The sequence below is a fragment of the Perissodus microlepis genome, chromosome 2 (genome assembly GCF_051167445.1).
Source record: "Perissodus microlepis isolate ML-2025 ecotype Zambia chromosome 2, ASM5116744v1, whole genome shotgun sequence".
Classification (NCBI taxonomy): Eukaryota; Metazoa; Chordata; class Actinopteri; order Cichliformes; family Cichlidae; genus Perissodus; species Perissodus microlepis.
Genome location: NC_140462.1, coordinates 13,009,191 through 13,021,564, shown reverse-complemented (window position 1 = coordinate 13,021,564; position 12,374 = coordinate 13,009,191). Strand labels below are relative to the sequence as shown.

At 37.8% G+C, this 12,374-nt stretch overlaps 1 protein-coding gene across 2 annotated transcripts; it reads right to left on the bottom strand.

Annotated features, from left to right (window-relative positions):
- Positions 1-756: 756 nt before the first annotated feature.
- Positions 757-8,180, bottom strand: p2rx3a (purinergic receptor P2X, ligand-gated ion channel, 3a). Of its 2 annotated transcripts, XM_084938703.1 has the most exons (13): positions 8,047-8,180; positions 7,753-7,915; positions 7,483-7,554; positions 6,898-6,906; positions 6,015-6,075; positions 3,792-3,888; positions 3,628-3,702; positions 3,392-3,533; positions 2,928-3,064; positions 2,748-2,841; positions 1,231-1,296; positions 1,073-1,150; positions 757-984 (listed from the first exon to the last, which is right to left on the bottom strand). In XM_084938703.1, exons 1-13 carry the CDS (start codon positions 8,178-8,180, stop codon positions 859-861), a joined length of 1,254 nt encoding a protein of 417 aa, XP_084794829.1. In that variant the 3' UTR covers positions 757-858. The 2 variants fall into 2 exon arrangements, with proteins under 2 accessions (XP_084794829.1, XP_084794830.1); XM_084938704.1 differs by lacking the exon at positions 6,898-6,906.
- Between the last annotated feature and the right edge of the window lie 4,194 nt (positions 8,181-12,374).

Below are 12,374 nucleotides of genomic sequence, written 5' to 3'. Positions count from 1 at the left end.
TTCTCATAAATCACTGTCAGCACCATTAAGAAGCTCTTTAGCCGATCTATTAGTGTCCTGGTAGTGAAGAGTGGGTGGGCGCAGACGGATGACGGGAAAATGAAAATATGTGACGGAGAGAAGTAGAGGGACTGTCTGAGATGAAAATCTGTGAGAAAAGCAGAAGAATAATCTTTTTTCAATTGCACAAACAAAAAAATGACTAAAAATTGAGAGAATAAGAATCACTATAATAGTCTATTAATCTGCACAGTAACTGTTGCATGAGTGCGCAATATCCACAGATGTGGACTAATAATGGACCATTTGTAAACCTTAAGATCACACACACACACACACACACACACACACACACGAACACACACACACAAACCAGGATTTGCTGTATCTCTACACCACTTAGAGACTTGGACACTTTTACTTTGGACAAAAGAACAGACTGTGTTTGTGCGTACATGACAACAAAGAAAAATACCCCAAAGTTTTATTCAAATAATTTATTCTCAACAGTGTTTCAGTATTAGACATATTTTTTCCTATTTGGCTTGAGTCAGGAGGATTTCATCGGCTCCACTTTTCAGCTGACAAACATGAGTTTGACGATTAACATAGTTAACATGTTGCTAAATCAAAATGTTTGGAATAAAAATGGATTTTATTACTATTACAAAGAGGCTAGTTTGACAGTTATTGTTGTGAGCTACAAGCCCTTACTTCTTATGGAGATGGCAACAACATCGTCCTCCTTTACCCTGTTCCATATACTTGCCGATCTAAAGCTGAATACCCCTTATAATAAGGTAGAAAGGGAAAGGAAAAGAGGAAGGGGAGCCCATGTCTTCACATTGCTGCTGTCGGCTAGAGAGGTTGGTCACAGGTGTTGAGAGAAAGTGCTCCAGAGTCACAGGAGCTCTTCATGCATTTGAGTGACAGCTGACTCCCTGGACTCTGAGCTATGGAAGCTTCTATCTGAGCCTCTGACACCTGCACGGACAAAGCAACAAGGAAAATCTGTGATAAGGTTCTGATAGGTTTTTGGACAAACATGTTGCTGTGCCATGAAAAGCAATACCTCTTCAAACTTTTTGGCTTTGTACTGCTCTGCCCCTTTCAAGAAGTTTAGTAAGATGATGTCACAGAGAACCGCGCCCTGCCACGACAGATACAAAAGATCAATGAGAGCCGAGAGCAACATGAGAACAATAGATTAGGTTGATAAGAATTTCATACCAGTCCAATCGAGGTAAAGGCAGCTACCAAGTTGATCATAGTTGGGATTGTGTTAAACTTTCCTGCCTGAAAGAGATGGAGTCACTTTAGATGGCATGTAATGCAGTTTCATACACACAGGCTCTCTCCATAATGTTTAATTTTAAAATAAAATACTATTCCTTAATGATTTTCTACACTATTATAACGGAAATGTATATTTAAAGATGGTGATTTATTTTCTAAACATTTACAGTCCGGGATTTAAAAGTCATATTTTTACACTTGGCTAGTATGCTTATTTTCTGCTCTGGTGAAAGAGGGCTGATCGCGCTCTGTGCCAGCAGTTTAGTCTTGGAAACATCAGCTGAGCTATTTTCAAAGGAATATAGATAACATTCACTCACTGGCTACTTTATTAGATACACGTGTTCATCTGCTCATTAATTCAAATATTTTATCCACCAATGGCATGGCAGCAGCTTTACTCAATAATAACTCAAATAACTACTTGTTAGAAGGTACACAGGAAAGCATCTGTGAAAGTGCAACACATTGACCCTACAGCAGTAGAAGACCACACTAGGTGTCACTCATGCCAACTAAGAACGGGAAATCGAGGCTATAACCCACACAGGCTCACCAAAATTGGACAATAGAAACTTGGAAAAACATCGCCTGGTTTGTTCTTGAATCTTGATTTCTGCCCTAACATTTGAAGGGTAGTGTCAGAATTTGGTATAAACAACATGAAAGCATGGATGGTAGCAAAGATATTTTCTTGGCACACGCCTTTAGAACCAACTGGGCATTGTTTGTGCCACAGCCTACCAGAATATTGTTGCTGACCATTTTCATCCCTTTATGACCACAATGTACCCATCGTCTAATGACTGCTTCCAGGAGGAAAACACTCTGTGTCATGAAGCTCAGATCATCTCAAACTGGTTTTTGGAACATGACACTGAGCTCACTGTACGCAAACGGCCTTCAAAGTCAACAAATCTTAATTCAGCGCAGCACCTTTAGGATGTTGTGGAATTGGAGATTTGTATCATGGAAATCTGCAGCAACTGTGCGATGCTCATACCAACAGGGACCAAAATCTCCTATGCCATGAAAATGAAAAGGGTGTTGAGCCTGGTGTTAAAAGCATGTACCCGATAAAGTTGTTGGTGAGTATATTTGCTTATGCAATTACTGGAAATTTGGAAGCTTCAAAACATTTGTGCTGTGTTTAGAAAAACAGCCTATGCGATAGGCTAAGTCTAGCGTCTAAGCTAAGCTAGCTCTGTGCTACAATAAGCTAATGTGGTGGTAGTAGGTTTCCCACAATGCTCAGCTCAACAAAATGATTTTAGTTCATGTTAAATTGAGACTTCTGCAAAGTTTCTTGATTTTGTCATGTTTCAGTGTTTTTTTAATTAATAAATGTCACATTTTCTGAAAATAAATTACATAAAATGACACATGGAAATTCTTTGTTTTAGCCAGTTGTTATCACACTTTGTCTAATATTAAGTTTGAAGACAACTCACTTTGCCAGTGACCATGACATCAAAACGGATCGCAAAAGCTTTATGAAGAGTCCGAAATTCAGTCCCATTCTCTGTTTTGAAATATTTTGCAAATCTGTATTCAAAGAAGAGAAAAGAGTAACTAAAGACTGATTTTTTAAAAAAGAAGTAAACTTGAAGAGGAAGAATCATTATCACTACCTGAAGTTGTATCCTTTGGACACAGCATTCTTGGCAAATGGAGCATCGAGTCGTGTGAAGGAGTACTTGGGAATACATTTTTCAATGTTTAAGTCCAGGTTACATTCCCACTGAATGTTTATTCCTATTTCTCCACCCTGAGACAGAAGGATTGGGAAAAGAGAGACACACCTTGAGGTTCAGCACTTAAATATGTAATACCAGCTTTGGCTTTGACGTAAATATGTGTCAAAGCTAAGGCTGGTATTGAAGTGTATGGAATTGGATTGACTTTAGGTCAGAGAGAATTAATGTGAAATACTTCCAAAAATATCTGGCTTTTTGAGCTAAGTGTTATCTTGTGCACTTAATGATGATTGAGGCACTTCAGAAGCTTTGCATAGGAAGGACAAGACCGCTGTCTGTAACTTGAAACACCCTAACAGTGACAGGACCTTCATACGACCTTGTACACTCATGCTTACCCTGCTTAACAGTTGTGTTATATTCTGACCGGTGTAGTTCAGCACATCCCCCACACGAAAGATGGGGCAAAGGGGGTTGTTCTCTGGATCGTATTTACAATTCTTGATTTGATTGGCTGTCATTGTGGGTGGAAAGTTCCCTCTGAGTAAGGAAAATGATTTTATGTTTTTTTAAAAAGACACTCATAATATATTGATGTTTTTTAGCTGCTTCGGTTTAGGTTTGTGGGGTTTACCTGGTGACATTAAAAAGAGGGAAACGAATACTGTTTTTGATGAAAATAGTGAAGGTGTTCACATCCATTGGTTCACTGTGGGAGATAAACACAGAGACAAGGGGACAAAGATGACACTTTCAGTGAGTGAGATGTATTTGTGTGGGATGTGCGTGCACTCTTACATTTCGATGGCATCATTTTCAGCTGGACACCATCCTTCCATCTCACACATGCCATGGGACTCATTGGAGTTTTTAAGGCAAGCACCTGTTATTACACCTGGTGTGTAAGAAAGAAGAGGAAGGAAACGTGCTCAGGTAACTGAATGGAGATACTGTTAGCCATAATAATGATCAGTTATACAGTGCTGTGAAGTAGTATTTACCCCAAGTGTTTTTGTACATTTGCCACACACATTTCAGATCATCAAACACATTTTTATGTCAGACAGTGATAACCCAAGCACATACAAATTGCAGATTGAAAATAATAATTTCATTTATTAAGGGAAAAAAAATGATGTGTGAAAAAGTAATTGTCCCACAAATCTGAGTTAAGTTTCATTACATCCAGGCCTGATTACTGACCAGACCTACTGAATCAAGAATTTACTTAGATAGAACCTGTCTGACAAAGTGGGCTAGGTCAAAACATTTCAAGAAGCCAAACAACATGCCACGATCTGAAGAAACTTGACAACCATCTGTTTGGAAAGGGCTACAAAACAATTTCTAAGGCTTTCGACGTGGAAGAGCCTTTATCCACAGACAGAGAAAACTTGGACAAGCGGTGAACCTTTGCCGGAAATGGCTGGTTGACCGAAATTACTCCAATCGCATCGACGACTCACAAAGAACATCAACCAAAGAACTGCAGGTCTCACTTGCCTCATTTAAGGTCAGAGTTCATGATTCAACAATAAGAAAGAGACTGGGCAAAAATGGCATCCATGGAAGAGTAACAGTGAGAAAACCCTACTGACCAGACGATCACAAAGGCTCATCTCAGATTTGCAGAGAAACATCACGATGAGCCTCGAGACTTTTAATCAAATATTCTGTGAGACAAAACTTTAACATCTAGTGCAAAACTAACACAAAATTTAATAGAAAGTTCATCATACTAATAGTCAAACACGGTGGTGGTGGCGTGATTGTCTGGGGCTGCTTTGGTAGACTTGCCATAATTGATGGAGTAATGAATTTGGCTCTCTAAAAGAAAATCCTGAAGAAGAATGTCCAGCCATCAGTCCATGCCCTGAAGCTCAAGCTCACTTGGGTCATGCAACAGGACAACGATCCAAAAAATAACAGCAAGTCCACCGATGTCCTCTGAATGGCTTAAAAAATAAATAAAATGAAGGTTTTGGAGTGGCCTAGTCACTGTGGCCTAAGTCTGGACTTGAGATGACCATTCATCCTCAATCAGCAAATAAGAGTAGGCCAAAATTCCTCCAGTCCACAAGGACAAGGACTCATTACCAGTTATTGCAAACACTTGAGTGCAATTCTTGCTGCCACAACCACTTATTAGGCTTAGGAGTGAATTACTTTGTCAGACAGGGCCAGAGAGTTTTGGATAACGTTTACTGCAAATTGTTTTTAAACAATATAAAACTATAAATATTTACCCTGCTTTTTGATTTAGGTTCATACTCTGTGCAGTTGATATTCTTCTAAAATATGCTAAAGGACATGGCACCCGGTTGTAAAGACTGAAATATTTAACAATGAGCATTGTCTGACTTTCTGTTACCAATATGTTTCAATATTATAATATTAAACCTGCAAAACATAGGAACACATTTCAATTTTCACCATTTACTACATTGGGTTTAAACAACATCAGGTGGTATAAAGATTCCATCAATAAATCTACAACTTTAACAAAGGCTGGCTCATTCTACTATAAATATATTCTTATATTCAATTAAAGATTATTTGAAGATACAATAATATCACAAACATCTTTGCACATTATTTTGAAGATATTATTTATATTGATATTATTTTTAAGAAGGTTTGTTCCTGGGTATTAAGTGCTACGTTCTGCCTTATGTCTCAAAGGTAGATAAAATAAATATATGATTCTTTTTAAACTTCACTTCTACTTTAAAAATATTTTTGTCCTGGTTAAAAGAACAAAGAAACCCTGGTTTTTTTTTTTGTTAAATAGCGTAATTCATTTCCTCAGTTTTTAGCACCATGCCTTATTTTATTAATTCAATTTTTGGGTTAAAAGATTTTTTCATGATTATTTTTTCATCTAGTATTTACTTACCAGCCAATGCCACAAATCTGATTTAAAGAATATTTAAAGATAAGCAAAGTTACAACACCACAGACTTGACATCAGCACGTTTCTGTTTCTGTTGAAAGTTTCTGTTTAAAATAAATCTGACTCACCGTTGTAAAGGTTGCTGCCAACATGCTTCTGGCACTCTTCATCGGAAGAACATCTAAGTTTCTTCCCAGTGTAAAAAACAACATAAACACAGAAACTGAATGCATGCTAGACAAAATAAGAAACATATAGAAATGTAACAGTGGATGAACAGGAACACATGGACGACTGCTCTGGTGCTTTTACTACTGAAAAATAAAACTGAAAATCACATCTCTAAGATAATAATAATGGATTGGCTTTATATAGCACTTTACAATGCCACTATTCATTCACAACAACCAGGACAGAGAGCCCGGGGATTGAACCGGCGACCTTCCGGTTACAGATGCACTTCCCAACCCCCTGAGCCACGGTCGCTATATATCAGTCCAAATAACTTGAAAAATGTTGCAGTATTACCAGCTGCTATTAATGCACTGTGAGGTCAGTTTTTAATCATCCTGTCTGCCACTGACAGATAACAGGCTGCGTTTAAGAACCTACAGATCTGCCTGTTTACGTTAGAAACATTAAAGAATACATATCAGTGATATTACTAATTGCATTCATCTTATACTGACATGAAGCTGTTTCCATACCAAATGAATAAATGTAACAAATTCCAGAATAGATTCAAAGACTCCCATTCTTCCCATTCTATATACAGTTTTAGCATTGCCTTGAGAATCGAGTCTCTGCCTGCCATCCAGAGGTAAGGCCCTCCTACCTGGTCACACACACCGTGTCATTACAAAATGGTAAATGGCCTGTATTTGTTTAGCGCTACTACCAAAGCGCTTCACACTACATTCAGTCATTCACCCATTCACACACACATTCACACACTGGTGATGGCAAGCTACATTGTAGCCACGGCTGCCCTGGGGCGCACTGACACCCTACTGCGACAGACTGATGACTTCTCCAGGTTATACTCTGCCTAAGAAAAATGGATGGATGGACCATACTGCCAACACTACATTGAGAAGGAGTTAATGGCTCAAGGTGTGCCCTCTGCCCTTCAGCTCATTACTGCATCCTACCGCCACTCACAGGTAGGAGTAGAATGTAATTTGATGTCAGTGCAAAAGAGACTAAAACTTTAATTAGATTTGTCAGAAAAAAATAAATGTAGTCATAAATCTTTACTGATATATATGACCATGTTTTTGCTGTAGGGCTTTCAGTGAATTAGCTGAAGACTTCCTGTTGATTCTCTGGAGACCAAAAACACCCGGTAAGTATAAATGCCAGGCAGATATCTGCTGGAATATCAGTTTGCAATAATATTGATCCTGATATGTTGACAAAAAATCTGCAATTTGGTTTCCTTGTTCAAAATATGCAATATTTTTGACGTATTTTATGCTGCCTAGGAATAAGAAGCCATAGGTGGTTACAATAAAACCAGCAAGCCTTAAAATCTACTGAAAATTAATGGTAAAATGGTAAAACGTGACAAAAGCATGCGCTTGAATGTGTACTCACCTCTGTACATCGTCCTTGGAACTGATTTTCAGTGACGATGAGTTTGGTGATGATGCAGAACATGCCTGAACCCTAAAACAACAACTGAATGCTTATGATATGCTTTGTGTTTATTTATTACTACACATATGAGACTGGGCAGAAAGCTTGCTCATCATAAAAGTTATTTTAAAAACACTTTCGACTGCAGCATCTTAACTGCCAACATTGTTAATAACTCATAGAAAACTATAAAGTTTAAATATGTCATGTTATCATCAGGTCACTCACCTGAGGGGGCGACACGTAATCAGCCACGTCCATCACACGATTCTGATAGTTCTCATTTTGGTTTTGGTTTTGTAGATAACCAAAGCCTTTGACTTTGGTCATCACGGAGGACTCAATGTTGGTGTCGCTTGACTGATAAGCTTTCTCGTGGATGAAGACCCAGCTGCATGACACGGATCAGTGAAAGAAATATTCCTTTTTGTAATTTAGCTAAGGAAAACTCAATTTACACCCATGATTACACACATTATTACACTCTGAAAAAAACTCAAAAGAAAACTACAGATCACTGACCCGACAAAATAGGTGATGATGAGCAGTTGTACAATCCGGTTGATGATACCCACAGACCAGCTCTTTACCACCACAGATTTGGTGGTCTCGTAGGTGAAGAAATCAGTCAAGAACCCCCACAAAACGAAGCCCATTGCTGCTCGTCAGTGTGACCCAGGTAGCAATGACTCTGAGAGAAAAGTGCAACTCTTCTCCCCAACAGGTGCCTTCTTGGAAACTTGATGGTAAATCTTTCACAATACAGCTGTCCCTTCTGGTTCAAATAAAGAAATAAGATCCTAATCTTCACCCTGCTTGTATCATCTCTCAGTCTGGCCTGTGTTTATCGCCTTCCTTGCATGCTTAGTTTTGTTGGTTTATGACACAAATTGGACCTCCCCCTTTCTTGACACAAACGAGTGGGCGGAAAATGTCTCCTCTGTCCCTCCCTCTGTCTCTTTCTTCTCCACAAATCCCCATCCCCAAACACACTAACCATGCACAGACAAATGCACAATTAGACTGAGGCAGTAATTGATACCCCATATGTCCACTGTGATTTGCTCACAGCATGCTTTCAGTAATAATGTAATAATTTTCGTCTTTCATGTGTTAGTGTCTGACTCAGAAGGAATCTATCACTCACACTTTCCATTTCACTTTTAGTAACCATTTTATTAGCAGCATGAAGAAAAAATGATAAAAATCGGATGCTTTAGTGGTTTAGTTCATGAGAATAAAATTTTGCAGACACTAGAATAAACCAGACAGAAAGCATCAGAAGGCAGATTTTAACCGTTATTTAGTAACAGATGTTATATTGCAGCAGAGATAACCTCCTGGTTGGCTGGGGCCTGTCTGTTTGGATTTTGCATGTCCTCCCTGCGTCTGTTTCTTTGATTTCCTGTTGTTAAGTTTCTTCCTTCCACAGTTAATACTGACTGAGGCGTAGATGCCAATATGAACAGATGTCTTTACCCCTGTTATGGACCACTGACCCCTCCGGGATGTACATCTTACCTAATACTAGCTGGGATATGTGGTATGTTAGAAAAATGAGCGCTGTAATGGATATGGTAGAAATAAACAGTAAATATAAGGTCAGACAGAACAGTGAATGGCATGCAGGATATGTTTAGCTGGCCAGGTTCACCCTTTATATGTATAATCACTTTTAAAATATATAGAAAATTGGTTGTTTTTTGTTTTATAGCTAGCACTAAGTTATACAAAGATCAGAGTATTTGTCAGTTGATAGCAAATAAAATATAAAAAATGGTTTTGAGGAGTGTATTATGACTTTCTTTTTAAAACTGGACCCTTCTTAAGAATTAGTTATGACTAATTAAAAGTGATTCTCAGTGTGTGGAAGGAACCATCTTCTCCTGAATATAACAGGTGGGAAGAAAATATGCTGAAAATGGTGTCATATGAAAAATTCTTGGCTAGGATTAATGATGACATGGAGGGTTTTGACAAATCATGGGGACGTGGTTTTGGCTGAGATTGATGGATCTTATTTTGCAGTGCAACTATCTTTTGTTAAATGTTATGTTTGCTGTGTTGTAGGTTTGTTTAGGCACTCAATAACTGAATAACTTAAGAATTTGATTTTTTTTTTTTTTACCCTTTTTTGTGTGTGTATTGATATTTAGTAACTATTGATAATTGACCCAAAATGCAAATGTGAATTAACCATGGGATTGGAAGCTGTATTTTTTGTTTTGTTAAATGTTAAAAACAAATAAAGACTTCAATTACAAAAGAAAGAAAAAAAGAAAGTTTTTTATGAGAAAAATCATAGACTTCTTCTAATTCACCAACAAAAAGGAGAGCCTTTAACATAGGCAGTTAACACAAGTCCAAAATACAGTCCACAAACTAAAAAATAACCATAGCGAAGACTATCACAGGGCTGGAAACAAAACAGATACTTTGACAAAAAGTTAAAAAGAAAACCATGATAACTAACACAAGACATGAAAGGAAACAAACCTTCAAAGTAAAAAACAGGAAGTAACCTGAAGACAAACACTAAGCACCGAGACAAGAAGAACACATTAACACGAGACAGAGTTACTATAATTTGTCCTCATTTCTTTATGGTCTGTGATGAACAAGTGGTGCTGCTGATTGTTTATTGATTGTTCATCTCATTATTTTAAATGTGATATAAGTAATGCTCTAAATAGAAGAGATGACTATGTTTGCTTTTAGCCACACAGAGAGGAAGGACCTTCCGTTCTTTAACTAAACAAGAAAGCCTGAGTGGAAGAAAGTTGTTTGTGCTTTTTATGTAAGTGGCTGTGAAAAACTTCTGGAAATGTCATCATTTAAAATGAAACCACTGGGGGAAATCTTAATGTTCAATATGTCCCCATTATATGCAATTTTGTCACCTTTCTGCACATCAGTGGCATAGAAAAAAAGCAATGTGCTTCCATACTTACAGATGACGCCTCAATAACAGCACTGCAACAAGTTACAAAGGGTGGTATTACTGACAAGTGTGCAATAAGTGCGACATATGATACGATCGGTTTTCAATACATTCACAAGGACCAGCAGCATTAGTGCCTTTTACATTAGAGAGATAATGTAATGCAGTGACAGTGCTCTGTGTGTGTGTGTCTGTGTGTAGATAGTATGTAATTACTTAAGTGGATCCATTATGTTTGTGGTCAGCTAATGGTGACCTAATACAATGTAAGATACATATAAAAACACACACAAGCATGCGCTGAACATGCAAACAAGATCACAAGCTTTCAGTATACATGTAAATGTAATGTTTATATCAGCAAAAAACTGAACACTAAACCCTATTCGTCAGAGTGTAATTTGAACGGGGAGCAGACTGGTGAAAGGGGAAACTGCAGCGGAAAAGATAATTATGTCACAGGAAGGGATGTATGTAAACACTTACCACTCTGATTGTCTTTGGGCTCTGCATTTAGGACATGACTAAACACACCGACACCCCAAGACTGCACGGCACCCAAACACACGTACACAGCTCATTGTAGCGAGGTGACTCTTTGCCATGAATCTTAGCAGACACATTCATGCTCTCCAGATTTATTCTACCAACTTGGAATATAATCATATTCATGGTCAAAGAAGTCACATGCAATATGAAGTACATGTTTTCCATTCGAACTTAAACATCTATTCATCAAATGTGTTGCAAAGTGAATAGAAATTATTGGAATATTCTACTAGTTCATCCTTTAAATTTAATCTAGTCAAAGAATCACTTCAAGCTGTCAATTTGTTCAAGTAATCTGAATCAATTTCAGCCCACACTTCCTGAAATCCTCCCACAAATTAAATTAGTATAAAAGCCACTTCTTATGTAATATAAGTTTAAGCTGTTCCCACAATAGCTCAATAGGATTATGATGCAGTGCAGGTCATCATAGACTCAATACCTTACTTCTTTCACTCTAAAAAGTTCTTCTAATACTTTGGTGCTTTGATTCATGGTTAAGGTGCAGGAGGAAAACACACAAACTTTAAGGGAAGAACCTGAAAATAACAAGTCAGTTAATCCTCACAGATATCAGTGCATCCAGTTAGGAAGCATGTGCCACATGTACAGTGTGATTTGAATTGACACGTGTAGCATAATTGGCTAAAAATTACTAAAATTGTAAGGTATGACTCAAACGCCAAACTATGGATGCATTCCTTCTAAAAACCCAAAGACTGTTAACAGACAGAAGAACAACTGAAATCACAGTGACATAACAGAGAGTAAAGGAGTATAAAAGGACAATCACACAAGACAGTAAGAACAAACCTCAGCTTTTTAATTCATATTGTTTTTACTTATTAAGAGAGCTGGAAAGGGTGCATTCAAAAAAATTAATCAAAGGAAACCAAATTAAAACAGTAACACTGAAAGCTCTGCCTAGTTGCAGCTTCACAGAGCCACTTTGCAACACCTCAGGTTTCACATGATGATAACAAATATCAAATGATAACAAATATCCAAGGCTATTCTAAGGATATGTGATCAGTACTACAGGATGTGGGACGAGTACCTTATTGTCAAAAGCCACATTAAGTGGAGATGAACTTGGTATCGTTTGGCTCTTAAAAACCACTCTTCAAACCACCTTGTACTTAGGCTTCAGCAAATAGCTAAAACCACTGTCTCTTCAGCTTTGACTAGGGCAGCCAGTTAACACACACTCTCAAACCACCCCGCCTGGTCAAGCGAGCAAAAGTGTAGGTCCTATGGGAGTATCTCAACAGCTTAAGAGGTTTGGTTTTCATTCTGTTCCTAATGTGTTGAAAAATTACACTAACAAACGCTGATCATATTAATTTCTTCAAGAATTTTT